Here is a 19,403-nt window from a genome sequence, read left to right on the forward strand (position 1 = left end):
ATCCGCATGATGACCGGCTGATCATCATACAGGCCCAAAACTTCGATGGGAACGGTCTCGCTGTTGAGATGTAGTAGAAAAACCCTCTAGTCTTCTGCTGCGACGATGGGATGTCTGGGGAAGCAGGATGCTTCTTGAGATGGCGGACTACGCCCCACACCTCTCCACCACTCTAGCGAACACCACACGGGAGGGGAGTCGGCCAACAGCAGTAGACTGGCTTAGGGTTCCGTGTATCAGTCATACTAGACTCTGCATACGACGCATCTATCTGCTGTGCGCAAGCCAAACGCAAAGTAAATATTAATAAAAGGTAGAATTGATAAATTAGTACCGCGAACTGCAATGTGAATATAATAAACATGGCTACCGCATATCATATTAAAGGCGGATCAGCAGCAGCATAAAAACGTAATCTGCAATAGTACAGAATTTTCATCAACGTAATCCACTGAAACAAACACGGCCCCGTGAATAAACTGTAGAAAACGACTAAATATCAATATATAATCGTTGAAGGATACTAGCTAAACCTCTATAGATGTCTATACGAGGTAACTAACTAAATATAATTCAAAGGATATAGTGTGTCGGGAGACACAGGCGCTCTCACGTCCAGCTCACTGGGCGAAGAAGGAGAGAGTGAGGCACATGGGTAGAGGTGGCGCCCTCGTTCCCGCGCTTGTGGAAAGGAGGTAACTCGTGGTGAATACTAATTAGTGATTTTAAATTGAAGGGAGCTTCAATTAGGGAGATACAAGTGTTCCACTATGTTCGCAAGAAGAAGAAGACAAGCAAAAAGAGCATGAGTCAGGATAAGGAAAAATTTTAACCTTACAAAATATATACTAGCATTGTCATAATTTTAATTACAGTTTTTGCTCTATAAATGTAAAATATATATAATCAACACTTACGTTATACGGACCCTCATGAACGTGGTAAGTTGTACGCACATGGAATGGGGTAACATAAGGGTATTTTATTTATTCATTAAGATTTTATTTATATTTATTCCTGCATATCACTAAATGAAATCACAAAAAGCTTCATATACGGTAGAAGTTCATTTCCTTGATAGTCAATTAACACATCAATCATCACATTCACAAAAACCCGGCTTGTTTGAAATTACGTGATTACGACTTCGGCCTCAGTGTCATCTTTGCAATCATTTGGATCTGGAAGTCCAGGTGTCTTGGGGGTAGGGGGTAGGTAGCAATACACGCCGCCTGATAGGTTAAGCCACTCTGGTTGTTTTCATTGCTATTAGTGGCGGCCTAAGACAGCTGGCAGTTCCGGCAATTACTGACTGCGCGAATAATTGACCACGCGATGTAGTCTAAACTGTCAATTCCGCGAAATTTGCACCAAGCGAAAAAAAGTATGTTTACAGTACCTATAAACAACCCATAGATTATGATAAGATCGTAACAAATAAATGAGTTGCGATCCCTTAACGTACAGGTGAGATTGTTACCCGTACAAAGTCTTAATCACTCATGCTAGTCTGGTCTTAGACAGTGCGCATGGACTCTCAACCAAAACTCTTCAGAGTGAAGGTTATCAACAAGTCAACGTGATAAAGGGTCAGATTTCCAACTCAGCACCTTTGTGGAACCGTTAGCTGTTGTGCTACAACAAGTGGCCCAAACTGGTGAATGCCGGAGACGTCATCGGTGGCTATATCTCGGAGGTAGTGGTTGGCAAACACTGTATCTAACTTCCAAAAGCAGCCCTCCATTATAGATGATATTGAGCAGTTTCCGTGCAGAGCGAGTGTAGACGCTAGTGCTCTGACTTCATGTGGGTTGGAAGCTCTTGGAGGTTCTAATCCTGCTGCTTTGTAGGCCCTCAGTATAACGGCTCTCATCCAAAACGATATTGTCGTTCTTGAGACCTCTACACATGTCTCCGTTGACAAGGGGATGAATAGGCGCATGAATTGTCTAACGTTTGTGGGAGCTGCGGGATCTAGATGTGGAGCGACTGGATCTCGGAGAGGACCTTCTTGACATTCTCGAACATATAGGGTTCGCAGACATATCTCTCGTAGTTTCAGGGTCGTTACGCGGAACCTTCATCTTCCCCCATGATGATTGAGTCTTCGGAGCGTGAAGATCTTCGCGAACGTAAACGTTTGCGAACGTCGTCTTCAGTTGTAACCTGTGGGGCATGGATGTAGCTGTCTCAGGTTCGCGACGGTCCGAAGTTCTGCGAACGTTGTCTGCCATCGTAGGGTTCTGCCGTGCCGTTGCTTCGGCTAACCAACGCTCCATCATGGCCATCATCCGCGTTGTAAACTGCCTCATGAAGTCGCCAGGCTCGAAGTTCTGCGTTGTAGGCTGGAACTGATGCGGTGCGGACGAAGCGTTCACGATTAGCATTGGGGGTGAGGATCAGCCACTTATTGCAGGTACCTGCAAACACTGCAAGATTTCAAAAACTGTAAACAAACTACATTGTGATGAAATATGTCACAAAATACGAATAATTTCTTCAAAATTTTGACATACAATGCAAGGTAAATATAACCAAAAACTATACACAGTGTAATTTGGATAAAAGGATCTAAATATTAAAGGAGATGGTGCCATATACGGGACTCCAGTGCTCGCCCAACCATCCGCTTGGGCGATGAAGGAGAGAGTGACAAGTATGGCACATCACATGACTGTTTGCGCGGGAAAAGGGAGGCAACTCGTGGGTGAGAGACCTTTTACGTCTGCTTTAGGGAACTACAAGGGATTCAAGTGTTCCACTAACATTCGCATAGAAGAAGGAGATAAGCAAAATATCATGAGCCAGGATAAGGAAAAATTAATAAAAACCATGCGCTTGATTGTGCATACTCAAAATGATATTGATTGATTTAGTTTCATGGGTATTTCATGTATTACTAATTTACTTACTAGCACGACAAGACTATTAGGACTATGAGACGTGGCAACTTTGCCACCTTGGGTTCAGGTTGCTGTGCATTATGAGTATCATGTGACGCAGGCATAAACAGCCATTGGTTGTTAGTGAATTATGGAAAACCAATGAAATGAACACTTACAATCAGCACAATTCATAGAATACAAGACGATTAAAAGGAAGAATTTTAATTGATATTGGTGGACAATTCAAGACCGGTGGTAGAGAAAGCTTGTACCGGGTATGCAACTGGCAAAGATGTTAACAAAAAAATGTCAAGGTTAAAATATGGCAAAATCAATTGATATTAGAAAGTACGAGGGTCGGTCAAAAAGTATGTAGCCTAACTATATTCTCGATGTCCAATGTTTGAAAAGCTTCCATTTTAGTTTGTAGGAATCATTAGCAAAGTCGTATAAAAAATTTCACATATGTGGGTAATGTGATTAACGAGATATTAGTCATCACAACACATTGGGGTATAATATTTCTAGAAAAAATGCAGAAAATGAAAAACGATCCGTCATTTAGTACCTCTTGGATAATGGTATGCCCTCAGATAATGTCATATAAAATATGTTAGTATAGTATTGGATGACTTCCCGTCATAATCAACATTCAAAGATTTGGATTGCTTGATTTATGTTTAGACAGGGCTGTTTTTTTAAGGACACACCCATTTTAGTCTTTCAAAAACATTGTGTCCAGATATTCAAGCTGGCCAGATATTCAAGCTGGCCCTGTTTACAATATACTGAGAGTTGACACTTGTGTGACCATTCAGTATTTACTTTGAACCTTTAGCATCATGTGTGAAAAAGTGAAAATATTAGAATAAGTTATGTCCTTATGAATTCGTCGTCTGAACGGGGGTGGGTAGTGTCTCCAAAACAAGCTGTTTCAGTAAACATGAAAGGGGAATCACTTTAACAAGCGATTGTACTTTCAAATTGCTTTTTTATCCACTTTAATATCTAAGTTTGATTCTAGCGGACGTCTACCTATCTCAAACACAAAAAATGTTTCTTGCATATTTTGTTACCTGAAGTTTGTGGTGCATTTATTGCAGATTTTGCGCTTTTGGGGGGTACCAAAATAAAATTTCAAACAAAATGGGGATCGTAAGGCTGGAACGTAGCAAAACCAATTTGCTTGAGGTTGACAGATAATATGTAGAAAAATAAAACATAAAAACAGCTGCATTTGTATCATTTACTAGGTCAGGCTCACTACTTTTTGACTGTCCCTCGTATCATCTAATTACCAAACCACGATAGTAAGACACGAAGTAGGAAGACATGTACAACCATCACCCCTATCTGTTCCTGACCATGTAGGGCCAATAACCAAACTTTGAAGGTGACAGTAGATTACACATAAACAATGGATATTGTGGGATGACTTACCTGAGTGTGGTCTATCTCGCTGGTACTCGTTAGCCACTTCCCATGCATCACGACCATGACCCGGTTTTTCATCTTTCTGATGTCCATCTGGATGCATGGCTTCTGTTTTATATCTGGAACAGTTATAATAATAGAAACAGTTGTCCTTTTGGATTTAAAGTGGACTGTGCCAAACTTGTGATCTGAATCTGAAGTTTTTCTTGCTATCAAACACAGCTTGTCTACATAAATCTATATAACAATTATGACATTTCAAATTCCTTACAGTCAAAAGTTCAAATTGTCAGATAATGAGATAAATATTTGATGCAAAATAGAGGCACTGTATGATGCAACTGTACAGTCAGAGCACCACTGTACAAAAGCAACCTTAGTACTATGACAACTGTACAGTCAGAGCACCACTGTACAAAAGCAACCTTAGTACTATGACAACTGTACAGTCAGAGCACCACTGTACAAAAGCAACCTTAGTACTATGACTACGTTTATTTATTGGATTATTACATGTGATTCCACCTCTTTACATTTTAATGTTACTCTGTTTTAAATATGTCCCTCCTCTTCAACCTTCACTGTGAAGTTGAATACAATGTAATTTTCTGATTAAAATTGATATTTTATACTTATCCTGACTCATGCTTAATTGCTTGTCTCCTTCCTCTTGCGAACTATAGTGGAACACTTGAATCCCCTTTTGAAGCTCCCTTCAAAAAAGCGGACGTAAAATCACTCACCCCACGAGTAGCCTCCCTTTGCTATTTGGCGACAAAAACCGTCACATGATCAGACATGCTCTTCACTCTCTCCGAATATGAGCCTGACACCCGGATCTACAGGGAAATCCAGAGTGCCATGAGGGGAGGTTGGGAGGGCTGACCTCATGAGTCAGGATAAGTATAAAATAATCAGAAAAATACATATTTTTCCTTATCCTGACTCATGCTTAAATGCTTGTAGAATCCGACGGAACCAGTGGTGGGTCAAGCCACTCTGGATTCATAGCTGCTGATTTACGTCCTGCATACCCCCCTAGGGAACTTCTAATGGCACTGTGTCCTTTCTTCCAGCTTCCTCTGATGAGTCTGGGGGGACCACAACTCTCTGGAATCGTCTTCTCTTGACATTATGTGTGGATTTATGCAACTCCATATCTTGATGCTCGCATCAATTGGAGAAGCGACCCTTCTTCATGTACAAGTAAGTCCTTACAAGTACAGGGTCTGTCACTCATGCTAGCCTGTCCTAGACGTGTGCATGGACTCTAAAGCTCTAACTCTTCCGAGTGTTGGCTTTTACAAGTCATATGATAAATAGGGTGAGATTCATCTCAGCGTCTTTGAGGAACCGTCAATTGTTGTGCTACAACAAGAGGCCCAAACTGGTGAATGACGGAGACGTCCTCGGTAGGCATGTCTCTGAGGTAGTGGTTGGCAAACACCGTCTTCGACTTCCAAAAGCAGCCCTCCATTATTGTCGAGATGGAGCAGTTCCCATGCAGAGCGAGTGTCGACGCCAGACTTCATGAGGATTGGAGGCTCGTGGAGGCTAAAGTCCTGCTGCTTTGTAGGCTCTCAATATGACGGCTCTCATCCATATTGATATTGTTGTATGTGAGACCTCTGTAGGCGTCTCCGTAGATAGAGGGATGAAAAGGCGCGCTTGAATTTTCGTCTCCTCATTTTCGACCTTTGTAGGTAGACTTTCAATGCTCTGACTGGGCATAGGGATAAATCTTGAGTATCCTGTGGCCCTAGGATTGACGAGAGTGCTCGGATATGGAACTGTCTGTCTGGTTGACCGGGCAGTTGGTTCTTTGCTATAAAGTCCCATCTCAATCCCAGATGTACAGAATCACGATGTGCGTCAAATTGTGTTCGTTCAGTCCAGAGCATGTATTTCTGCTGTTGCCAAGGCGATCAGGAACAGAGTTTTATGAGTTAACCTCTCATATGATGTCCTTTCTAGTGGTTCGTAAGCGTCACTGGTGAGATGCTGCAAGACCATGTTGAGATCCCAAGCAGGCGCGCCTTAAACTTCTTTGGTTAGTCTTCCAACTTAAAGGAGTGTAGTAATGCCAGTATCTCTGGTACTTTGGTAAGCTTCATGGTCTTCATGGTGATAACTGTGCTGAGGGCTGCTAGGTATGTAGAGAGTGTTGACCCTTTTAGCCGCCTTGATGGTCTTAGATGACAAAGGTATTCCGCCACTTGAGGATGTGTTGCTTTCATCGCCGTGAAACCCTTACTCAATGCATATTTCTCAAAACTCTGCCACTTGTTGTCGTACAAGTTGCGGGTTGATCTACGTAGAGCTAATGTGACTGCGTTTGCTGCTCTGGCGGATATCCTCTTTTCTTCAAGCAAGTCGTGATACGTTCCATGCGTGTAGCTGAAATACTGTTGGATTTCCGTGTGCTTCCTTGGTGTGCGGATGAACTAGTAGGTTTGGCCACTCTGGGAGTTGCAGGGTTGGATTTCCGAGTTCTTGTATGAGAATGGTAAACCACACTCTCGCTGGCCAGTAGGGCGCGACCAAAATCAGTTACAGCTTCTTCGTCTCCTTGATTTTCTGCAACACCTTCGGTATTAGAGCTGGAGGAGGGAACGCGTAATCGTTTAGTCCTTCCCAAGATATGCTTAAAGCATCTGTTGCCCATGCTTGTGGATCTCGAATCGGAGAGACGAATGTTGGTAGTTGTTTGTTGAACTTTGTCGCAAACAGGTCTATCAGTGGAGATCCTATCGTCTGAATGATGCATCTGAACGCCTCTGGATGTAACATCCACTCTGTCGGGGATGGTTGCGTTGGACGAGATAGGGCGTCTGCTATCACATTTTTGGCTCCGGGAATGTGGCATACTTTTATGTCGATGTTCAGGTTGTCTATTATACTGAATAGCTGAAAGCTGAGGTCTAACAGATTCATTGACCTTGTTGATCCTTGTCTGTTGATGTAGAACGCCACTGTGGAGTTGTCCGTATGGATCATCAGCTGTGCGTTCCTTAGTATGCTGGACCAGTGTAGTAAGGCGTTCATTTCAAGCATGTTGATGTGCAGACTTTGTTCCTGACTCGACCATTTTCCCGCTGCCACTTCGTTGTTGAGGTGAGCTCCCCATCGCTGAAGAGATGCATCTGCGCAGAGATGAGTGTTGGACTCCAGCTCTGATAAGTAGGTTCATCCGCAAACATTCGACTTCCGAGTCCACCATAGTAGGTATGGTTCCAGTTCGTCCAGTAGTTCGAAGGAATCCAGACTGTCTAGATGACCGTTCACAAACACTTGTAGTGGGCGCAGTTGTAGTCTTCCTCTGCGTGTCATGTCTTGTGTTGACGTGAGGAGACCGAGTAGGCTCTGCCAATTTCATAGTGGTAATGGAGAGAGTAGTGCTTGAGATATCATCTGTTGTATCTTGACCCAACGTTCCTCTGGAAAGACTGCGATTCGCTGATGTGATGAGTCGTATACCTAGGAATTGAAGATCCTGTGTAGGTTCTAGTTTCGATTTGAGGAGATTTACTAGCCATCCTAGTTGAGTGAGCAGCCTGATTGTGAAGTCTAGTTGCAGTCTGAGTTGACTGGGATCTTGATGAGCTTAAATCCCGACGTCCAGGTAAAATGCACTGCGTAGACCTCGATGATGTTGGTATGTGATGATGGGCTTTGTCACTCGAGTAAACAACCAGGGGACCGATGATATTCCAAAAGGTAGCACCTTCCATTGGTAATGACGTCCGTTGAAGAGGAATCGAAGGTATCTCCTTGAGTCCGGGTGTATTGGGATGTGAAGATACGCATCCTGTAGATCTATGCTGGCGAGGTAGTCTAACGGACGGACGACTTGTCGTAGTTGAGGAAGGTGTATCATCCTGAACTTTGCGGGTCTGCGTAGATAATCCTGGTTGAATTTCCTCATGTTGTAGATTAGTCGGAACTTTTCCTTGGAATTTTTCTTTGGTACTAAGAAGATTTGGGAGTAAAAACCGGGCGTGATGAGTTCCTGTTTTATTTCTTCGACTGCCTCCTTCTTGAGAGGAGTTGTGATGGCGTCGAGTAGTTTCTCCCTCTGGTCGGTAACATAGTTGTACGTCCGAGGAGTGCTTGTCAATGGTTGAACTGCTTGTAGTTGTATCTTGCATCCTCTGCGTAGTATCTGGGATACGTAGTTGTCCTGAAGAATTCCCAATTCTCCCAGTAGTGTTGTAGACATCCACCCACTGTTGAAGGTTGTATGGGAACGGCTGGGGATGGAAGACTCCAGTCGTTCCGAACCCGTCCATCAACGTCTAGCATTCCTGGCACCTCTGAATCCTCTCCCTCTTCCGGGGTTACCTCTTGGAGCTCCGGTTGGGCGACGAAAAGAATCCTTGCCTCCTCTGGAAGTGCCGTATTTCTTCTCTCTAGCTCTCTGTATCCCCGCAAACTTCGATTTGCCAGAGTAGCATTGAGATGTCTGTCGGATAACACTGGCCAGTGTATCGATGGACTTGATCATCATGACCTCCCTAGACTCCTTCGTAACTTCTTTGGCCACGTCTTCAATTTCCCCTGCGAAGATAGCTGATGCTGACCATGGAGCTCTGTACAAAGTCTTGGTGAACTTCTCACTCGAATTACAGGAAGAGAGTAACCCTTGTCTTCTCAGTAGCGTCAACCCTGCTGATGTAGATGCCAGATGCTCCGATATAAACTGCTGGTCTTTCTTCTGGGTCAACAATGCCGAGTAGATCATACGATCTTCTTCCGAGGTGGAGTTTCTAAACTTCGCAATGAGGGTTTCATTGATGGCTCTTGATCTGGCTAGACCAAAGAAGGTACGCCTGGTAGTTGTGTCTAGTTGTGCTAGCTTCTTATCGTCCCCTTTATAAGTCCTGGTACGGGCGTCGTTGATAATTTTGTAGTTCTCGTCTATCTCAGGGGCCTTCATGAAGGGTTCCATATGGTGTAGAGAGAACTTCTTGGCATTGAACAGTGGTATACGTTGACTCTTGAACTTTGTTGCCTTCCTGAAGGCTGTACTGAGGTTCTCTGGTACATTCAACACAGGGTCTATGGATGGAAGGGTGAGCGTATCAAATTCGTCGTTTGACATCATGTACATGAATGCTTCATTATCCTCTTTAGAAGGTGATGCAAGCTCCAATCCATTAGCCATCCAAGACTTGATCTCTGTATCGAAAAAAATATGATTCCACCATCATCTTCAGATTTGGATGCATCTTGTTCTGAAGACCGTTGCCGTTGTGCTTGCTCCCTGAGTGGAGATCTACGTGGTGATCTACGTGGAGACATTCACGAATGCCTTCGTGGAGATGAGTGTGGAGACCTGCGTGGCGACCTATATGTGCGTGAAGATCAGCGTGGCAATGAACGTGAAGATCTTCCTGAAGACCTGCGCGAAGGTGATCGATCCGTATAAAGATCCTCCCTGGAGTCTTGAGACGTATTCCTGCGCCTTCGTGAAGGTGAAGATTCTCTTCCGTGGGATGTGAAGTTCGTTCGCGCAGGTCCGTGATGATTGTCCGAGTCAGAGGTCGAGGATGATCTGCGATGCTCCGGTGAACGTCTGGTTCTCCTTGCGAATGCTCCTCTTCTACTGCAGGCTCATCGTTGTCCAGGTTGACAGGTTCTCTGGAAGTTGTCGTGGATGACTGTCGAGTATGTGATCCTTCACGAACGTTCCCTTCCAGGCTGCCATCTTCACTCGGATACGATCTGCAGGCTGCTTGTCCTTCGTGCAGGTTCATCGTAGATGTTGTCTTCACCGCAGCCTTCTGCGCGAACCTCCGTTCCATCAGGTCCATCATCTGCTGAGTAAACTGCTGCATGAAGATACCCGGGTTGAAGGTCTGCGCTGACAACTGCTGCTGCTGTAAGGATGACGACGCATCTGAGAGTGCTGAGGCTCCTTCCAAAGACTGCCTGTCGTCTCTTGTCTCTTAAGTCTGCGTTGATAAGACGTCTGACTGCGTTGATATGGCTGCTGACGTCACTGTAGAAGAAGACCTTGTCTTCTTCCTAACTGTGTTACTTCAGGAATCAGGATGGGTGGTTCATTGTATACGTCTGCTTCGTCCGAAGGCGAAGGACCTCGTCTTCTTTGCTGCCCAAAGGGACGACTTCGATGAAGTCTTATCTGTAGACGATTTCTTCTTCAGAGAAGACGATGTCTTGGTCTTCTTAGACTGCGACGAGGGTAGTTGAGACGATGACAATCTCGTCCTGGACCCAGAGCTGCCATCTGCCACAGTCAACAGCTCCGTAGAAGCCACCGGGCAAATCACTGGATGGTGAATCTCAGCAGGCAATAATACACGGTAAGTCGTCTAGACCTGTCCTTGGCACGTCTAAGAATGGAATATAAATAATTAGTAAATTCAATTTCAGAAAAATGCTGACAAAGTTTACAGCGGAGGCTGGAAGAACATGTAGAAGTGCAGTTAGGACATAATGAATGCGGATCAGCAGCCGATAAACGAAACCTGCAACGAATGCAAGATTTCATCAAATGTAAACAAGATGAAACATCATGTCAACAACGTGAATAAACGGAAAATTTGGTACAAATTTCAAACCATATTGCTGGTATATCCTTGCTAAAGACCATATACAGCTAATTTAGTAGTCAAAGCCAAAAATAAAAGGATATAATGCCGTACAGGGGACCCAGGCGCTCTCACAACCGTCTTCTAGGGCGAAGAAGGAGAGAGTGAAGAGCATGTCTGATCATGTGACGGTTTTTGGCGCCAAATAGCAAAGGGAGGCTACTCGTGGGGTGAGTGATTTTACGTCCGCTTTTTTGAAGGGAGCTTCAAAAGGGGATTCAAGTGTTCCACTATAGTTCGCAAGAGGAAGGAGACAAGCAATTAAGCATGAGTCAGGATAAGGAAAAATATATAAAATGTATCACGCACACAAATACACTTCACAGTTTTGAAATCAGCGGGAAATGTCCTATTTCTTGATTTCCACTATAATCTTAGACAAAGCAAAAGTTCTGAAAATGACCTTTCAAAATTAAATGTCGAAGCGTAGGCTGGTCATGAGACCCCTATTACATCACATATATTTCACACACTGAATACACCAGACCCGTGAAGTGAGTGAGTTTAGTTTTATGCCGCACTCAGCAATATTCCAGCTATATGGCGGCAGTCTGTAACTAATCGAGTGTGGACCAGACAATCCAGTGATCAACATCATGAACATCGATCTGCGCAATTGGGAACCGATGACATGTGTCAACCAAGTCAGCGAGCCTGACCACCCGATCCCGTTAGTCGCCTCTTACGACAAGCATAGTCGCCTTCTGTGACAAGCATGCCAGACCCGTGAAGTAACCCATGCTTGTCATAAGAGGCGACTAATGGGATCGGGTGGTCAGGCTCGCTGACTGGGTTGACACATGTCATCATATCCCAATTAAGTAGATTAATGTTCATTCTGTTGATCCCTGGATTGTTTGGTCCAGATCTGATTATTTACAGACTGCCGTCATATAGCTGGAATATTGCGGAGTGCACCGTAAAACAAAACTCACTCACTCACTCACTGAATACACCACTGAACTGATCATACATTTTAAAATCAAAACATTACGAAAATATAGTGTCCATATTCACAGCAAATTCTCTCCAAGTGACCTGAGTTACAATGACCTAGTATTGAGCATAGCGTAGTTATGCCCCCTTATCTTTACACATGTGGGATCTCTCTGTAGCTGTTTGATGTCATAGAGGAAAATCCAATTTTGTAATTTATTGCAAGCCATTACATATACTGAAAGCATAACATTATACATAACCACCCATTTCAGTTATACCTATTTTGTTCAGGTATCAGGCAGTATTTTATTGGCTCAAACTTACTGTCAAGATGCCAAATAACAGCGCTTTTATCGTGTACGATAAAGAGCAGAGACATTTACTGTTTTTCAATGCATAACACAATTCCCGACAACACTTAGCAGAGTCTTTTTTTCAAACTACCTAAGTATTTGCACTTGAGTCAACACCATCGGATAAGAAATTTAATATTCTCACATTTTTGTGTAATTTTACATTTCACTCAATGTTCACTTTTCAGATCTTATGGAAAAATATGAACATCCACAGGGGGTTAACCACCATTCACTGAGATCTTTAGTTCAGTTTTCTCAAATTCTAACAGGCAAACTAAACTTGGCAGATGACATAAAATGTTTGGTCCCTGAACTGGAAGAGAAATTTGACACTTATTGTATCATTAGTTTATGATGGTTTAATGACGGCTTTGTGCAACCCACTTCAGTGTTACATGAACAAAGGAATTGGTGTATAGGTCAAAGAGTGTGAACATTTTACAAACTCTGTGAACTGTAGAATACTTGTCTTCAAGTAATTGAAATATGCAGATATGTTTTAGTTGTTTGACAAATAACACCATTTATTAACAACTATGAAGGATGTCTTAGCTCTGTTAAGAAAGGGAACAAAGAGAAGATAAAATTTAGAAAGCAGACTTAAGAGATTTTTTCAATGATTCTGAATTCTCATATAAATTACATTAAGTTGTTTGTGAAAGCAACTTCCCAAGGGAAACTTCACTTTCAAATGTATATATATTAGATCCAGGTAACAAGTAAAGTTACAGTCATCTTATCTACCATATCTGTTCTGTTATTAGAAATTGTAAAGTATCGGGATACGTATTGTATCTCCACCATTGTATCGTGATGATAATTGTCTCGCAGGTTCCTTGCCAATACTTTCATGATATATTGTCTCTCCTCATTAAACTGGTATCGGGATATATCGTCTAGCCACTTAGGCCATGATACACAGCTCTATGATGAACCCATTAGATAATGAAGCTTTGACACAACTGGGTCCAGGACACACTACCTTGCCACATATCTGTTCTTAAACATTCAAAAGCATGAATTTAAGAGTCTTGAGGCTCAGATAGCACGTCTTTGAGAAGGCATTCAGAACCACATTTGGTTGTTTAGCTTATTACATCAGTTCAAACCCATTAAGCTGTAATTATTGGTGTATAACCACCAGATGGGAAGCTGGATGGGGTTTCATGACGATCACTGCACAGCTCCCAGCAGTCAGTGAGGCATGATAAAGAGACTATTGTTCTGAGTTGTGCTGCAGTTGACATTACTGCACAGAGAGACATAAGCTTTGGGGATGCTGCTCGTCAGTTCAACACAAACTGCAGTGAAACTTCTGCAGCCACCAAGAACCACAAATCAACTCCAACCAGGTCAACAGAAAGCTGGGATATTTGACCAACTGAGACCAGGCCAACTTTCTGTGACCATTACTTGTCAAGCCTGGCTTATCTGTTGTCAGTAAGTCAATGATTGCTTGAGACAGGCAATGGGAAGAACTGCTAACACTACTGGACATCATGAAAAGCCAGTTTACCCAATTCAAGTGATTCAACATTTGACAGCTGCTGAGATGTTACAGGAGTACAGGGGGATGACAGGAGTAGTAGTGTCATGGTAGTGTGGTGCTACAGGGAGCCATCATAAACTAATTTCAGCAGCGCAACAATAATGGGTGTGGCCCCACTAGATGTGGGCAGTAGGTGAGTAGTAGTCATAAACACATGTTGTTGGTCCTGTTACTGAGAATGTCTTGTTCATGTAATAATATAATATGATAATAATAATAAATTTATATAGCGCTTAGTATCCATCTGACTAGATGCTTACTGGATGCTGTAATCACAACTTCAGTACTTTCTGAGCTAACATGTCCCCATTGACAACAGTACATTATATAACAAGGGCATAACTGTACCAAAAAATAATTTGTCACTGATTTTCTTATTCTGACTAGACAAGTGTCTCCAAGAAAACCATGCAATCTTTTATTCATGTATCTTTAGTATTTTCTAAGAAAACTTGACCCTATTTCATGAAGTTTGCATTAAGATAAAAAGCATGGAGCAAGGTCCAAACCTCTATGAAATATATATTGAAGACACCAATTTTCTAAACTTATTTCACATAGTGACCAGTCAAAGTGCTAATGTGAATTTTCCAACTTGATGTAATTTTTAGGATAAAATTGATATTAAATACTTATCCTAACTATACGTTGTTGCTTTATCTCCCTTTCCTCCGAGGTACAGTGGAAACCTCTGTCTTATTGTTCTCTAATGAACAGTCTAAAAATAGCTCACCCCAAATGGGCCTCTCTTGTTCCCGAGCCAGCGTCCCACGTGACTACTGGCTATGTGTACCATTATAATGCCCAACTATATTGACCGAAGCCAAATAGTGTATGAGAGGGGATGGTTGGGAGGGCCCTTAGACTATGAGTCAGGGTAAGTAAAAAATATCAACTTTATCATAAAAATAATATATTTTTCCTTATCCTGACTCATACGTTATTGCTTGAATCCAACGGATAGGTGGTGGGTCTATTTATTTGGACTCAGATACTGTTAGATCCACCCCATGAGAACTCTTCAATCTTCTGATACTGCGGCTATAAGATGGGGGACTACCTTCTTTTAATTAAAAAACCCCATAAATAATACGTTTTGAGGATTTTGTAAGACTCACAGGGAATTAGATTCCCGTTTGTCGATCCATATGTTAAGAATAGGTTGTAAACTTAACTGAATCGTATCACCCATGCGCTGCTTTATCTTGTAAAACAGGGGGCATGGACTCTCTGTCAGTGGTTATGGAACAGTAACCTAATGTCTACGAGTCTATGTGATTATGGGTGAGTATTTAATGCCTAGTTGGGACTGTCAACTGCTGTGCCGCCTCTAACCGGCCGAACTGATGGATAACAGATACATCTTCTGTGGCAATGTCCCTAACATAGTGGTTGGTGAGGACAGATTCCGATCTCCAGAAGCAAACTTCTATAATGGACGAGATGGAGCAGTTGCTGTGTAGAGCTAGTGTTGACACAATGGCTCTTACTTTATGAGGATTGGAGGCTCTAGGTGGATCCAGTCCTGCTGTTTTGTAAGCCCAGGTGATAATGGGATGAAGAGTCTTTGAATCTTCTTCTCCTCACATCAGTTCTCTGCAAGTAGATTTTCAAAGTTCTAACTGGGCATAACTCCAAGTACCAAGTGTCGTCCGATCTGAGGATGGATGATAACACAGGGATGTGGAACTGTAATCTGGTTGTCCTGGTAGCTGGTTCTTTGCGATGAAGTCCCATCTAAGCCCAAGAAGAACTGCTGGATGGTCACCAATATTGAACCTAGTTCGACTGTAGTCTGGAACATGGATTTCTGACATCCTGGCACCTGTAGCAAGTGTGAGGAGGAACAGCGTCCTGTGAGTTAGCAACTCAAAGTCTGCTTGAAGCAATGGCTCATAATGGTCGCTGGTTAGGTGTTGAAGGACTATGTTCAAGTCCCATGCTGGCACCTTAAACTTCCTCTGCTGGTCTTCTAGCATGAAGGATCTCAGCAGTGCGATGAGCTCTGGGACTTTGGTGAGTTTCACTCCCGAGTTTATGGTGGGGATTGAGCTGATGGACGCTAGGTACATAGACAGGGTAGAACCTTTCAAATGTCTGGTAGCTCTCATATGACACAAGTATTCCGCCACTTGAGGATACGTAGCCCTAGCTGCTGAGAACCCCTTAAGAGCTGCTTACTGGTCAAAGCTCTTCCACTTGTCATCACAGAGATTTCGGGTAGAGCGTTTGAGAGTTAGGGTAACGGCCTTGGCTACTCTAGAAGAGTACCCTCTTCTTGAGAGGCAGTTAGTAATATGTTCCATCTGTGAAACTGGAAGCCCTCAGGATTGGCATGAGCCTGTCTTGTGTGTGGATGAATCAGTAGATTGGGCCATTTCGGAATTAGTACACTTGGCTCTCCGAGAAGTCTGATGAGGTCTAGAAACCATGTTCTGGATGGCCAGTAGGGCACTACCAAAATCAGTCGCAGTATCTTCGTCTTGGTCATCTTCATTATGACTCATGGTAGTAGTAAGGGAGGCAGGAATGCATAGGCATGGACACCTTTCCAAAACATGGCTAGGGACCAGGCTAGTGGATCTGGAACCGGTGAGACGAAAGTCTTTATGTGCTTGTTGAACCTTGTCACAAAGAGGTCTACAAGTTGGCAGCCCTGATTTTGCACCAGTAGTTAAAATGCCTTTGGATGCAGCATCCATTCTGTTGGAAGATGGCTTGATGGGTCTGAACAACGCGTCTGTTAGGACGTTGACAGCATCTGGGATGTGTCTGGCCTATACTTCCAAGTTGAGATTGTCTGTGAGCTTGAAGAGGCGGAAGATCAGTTCTGGCATGGGCACTGACCTTGGCGTGCCTTGCAGGTTAATGTAAAATGCTACTGCTACGTTGTCTGTTCGTATCATCAGGAATTGGTTTCTAAAGGAGATGGGACCAGTGATAGATGCCTCTGACTGCCTTGAATTCCAGCTGGTTGATGTGAAGATCTCTGGATCAGTTCCCTGCAGTTACTTCTGTGCTGAGGTGAGCTCCCCAGCCTTGGAGTGAGGCGTCTAGGTAGAGATGTAGATTGTAGACCGCCTCTTGCAAATAGGTGCCTCCGCAAACCTTTCAATCTGACCACCCACCACTGCAGGTATTTTTTCAGGTATAGAGGTAATGCTACATTCTGACGATCTTGGTGTGGTCTCAGGAACCTCTGAATGGGCCTCTTTCCGGGTAAGAGCCTGCGCTGATGTGAGAAGACCGAGGATCTCTTGAAGGTGTCTAAGAGGAGGCCTTCTCCGACAATTTCTTATGGGATGATCTCTTCAATTTCGCCAGCTTAAGGAGAATGGACCCTGCCCCCGAAGGAAACTTCCTCTTAGCACGGGATGACTGGGTTCTCGGGGTTAGCTACTATATCTTGAGAATCCTGTGAGGGAATCGCCATAGAGGACTGGAATGAAGCTGAATTAATATTCAAAGGTATAATTTCATCCAGGGGGAAAGTAATGTAACAAACTCATGTTCAGGTTGTTTTTGAGATTTGCAAACTGCTGATCTCGTACTTTCCCCTTTTCTTGTCCATCCTTTTCCTCAACAAAGATAATCAATAATTATCAAATTCTATAATAAATAAATGGGCTAAGGCTGCAGGTAGAAGAACGGCATGAACAGCATGCAAGATGTGGATCGTAACTAGATAGCCTTATCTGCATACACAACACGTTTTCATAAGTAAACACCGCTCTGAAAACAATGAGAAAAATCCAATAAATTAGATGCTAATACATAAATATAAACCATGAATATGATGTCAAAAGGACATAAGAAACATATACAAGCAGTAATTTTGATTTATAGGCCGAAATATAGGAACGGTAGCTTGTATAAGGACTAGAGGAATCCATCCAACTGTCCGGTACACATAGCCAGTAATCACGTGGGACGCTGGCTCAGGAACCAGAGAGGCCCATCTGGGGTGAGCTATTTTTAGACTGTTCATTTGGGGAAGAGGTTTCCACTGTACCTCGGAAGATAAAGCAATAACGGATGAGTCAGGATAAGGAAAAATGATAGTATTTTATAGAAAATATGTCTCCATTGAGAATCAGACTGATAAAACGTCAGGACAGGTGAATGGAAAGGCAGAAGGACGAAATCTCTTCCTATATCCCTTGGCTCCCTTTAAAGTTCCAAAAGATTCAAGACCACAATTGCTCCTAAAAGCTTCCCAACATAGCAACTTCCACATCACTGCTCGCATGAGATAGCAACTCATTTGTGACAAACTATGGTTGAAACAGATTGTTATGAATGTCTACTAAATGTATAACAATGTTTACACTGCCACATAACACCAATAAAAACTTTACCTTGTTTCTCCCATTGTGTCTTGAAGTTTGCGATGAAGACTATGACGAAGATCATTAGGATTCTCATTAACACGTTCCAGTCTCTTATATGATATTCTTTCTTCATTTGCTCTGTACTTTGCTTCATATCTTGGGTCTGGACGGGGATCCAGTCTATGTGAGAAAAAATAAATCAAACAATCATTGCAAAAACCAAAAATAAAACCCAAATATGGCATAATAGCAAAGATATAACAGGATATATGGCAGTGATGTAAAAGAGATAGAGTATACACAAGAATATCAACCTTTTGTCATGGTCTGGTTTTATGAAGAGAACATTTGCCCATCATTTCTCCTTCATGAAACTGACATTAAACAGCTGTGATACTTCTTTGAGTGGCATTTAGAAGCTGGCACGATGAACAGGAACAGTTGTATAGACAACTTCTTTATTGCAGTGGATGTGACATTACGGTATAGATGCTAACACTTTACCCCCGGTTTCCCAACATTTCTTAAAACAACAAGTTGAGTCAGGCAGAGAACAATAGGAGGATTAGTTGGGGCATTCCAACTTTAAGGGTGTCAGGTACGTGAGTCCGGTCCTGATATCAACTCACCTATCACAGTGGGTAGCGGTCCCAGGTAAACTGTTCTGGTGAGCTGTCTCTCACTGTTGCTCACACTTATTTCCCTTATCAGTGTCATACATGTTCACCAATCATATCCAGTTCACCAATCATTGTCAATCATTATATGATACTTCAGAACAATATTCATCAATTTTCAGAGATCATATTAATCATCAATGTAATTCAAAGGATGATATATATAAGGTTAATGGAATTCAGTCAGTCATTTAACCAATCTGGACCACAGGAAACATCCCATCTTCTTGGAAAACAGCTAAGGTGGTGCCAATCCTAAAGCCAGGGAAACCCATCAACTCCCCAGATTCATTTCGACCTATATCACTCACTTCACATCTATGTAAATCACTTGAGTCTATAGTAAATAATAGACTAAAACACCAAATTCTAACCCATAACTTAATCAAGCAGGACCAGAGTGGCTTCACTCCAAATAGGCAAACTTAAGATCATATTTTACATTTGGAGCATGATATAAAGGTAGCTCAAGCACAAAAACAATACACGCTGGCCATTTTTATTGACTTTAGCAAAGCTTTCGACATGATCTGGCACTACGGCCTTATCCAAAAATTACAGGAAAATGCCATACACGGGCGTATTCTAAATTTCATACAGGCATTCCTTAACAACAGA

The 19,403-nt window shown here is 42.7% G+C and overlaps 1 protein-coding gene across 2 annotated transcripts in view; it reads right to left on the reverse strand.

Annotated features, from left to right (window-relative positions):
• The window catches only part of LOC124285930, a 102,317-nt gene that overhangs the window by 45,862 nt on the left and 37,052 nt on the right, over positions 1–19,403 (reverse strand). For both annotated transcript variants that reach the window (XM_046722207.1, XM_046722206.1), the window contains exons 5-6: positions 18,136–18,288; positions 4,326–4,438 (exon numbers count right to left, since the gene is read on the reverse strand). In XM_046722207.1, the coding sequence (XP_046578163.1) occupies positions 4,326–4,438; positions 18,136–18,288 (266 nt within the window). The remainder of the gene's footprint in view (positions 1–4,325; positions 4,439–18,135; positions 18,289–19,403) is intronic.

This window comes from Haliotis rubra, unplaced genomic scaffold (assembly GCF_003918875.1).
Source record: "Haliotis rubra isolate DU_JTF1 unplaced genomic scaffold, ASM391887v1 Scf370, whole genome shotgun sequence".
NCBI lineage: Eukaryota > Metazoa > Mollusca > Gastropoda > Lepetellida > Haliotidae > Haliotis > Haliotis rubra.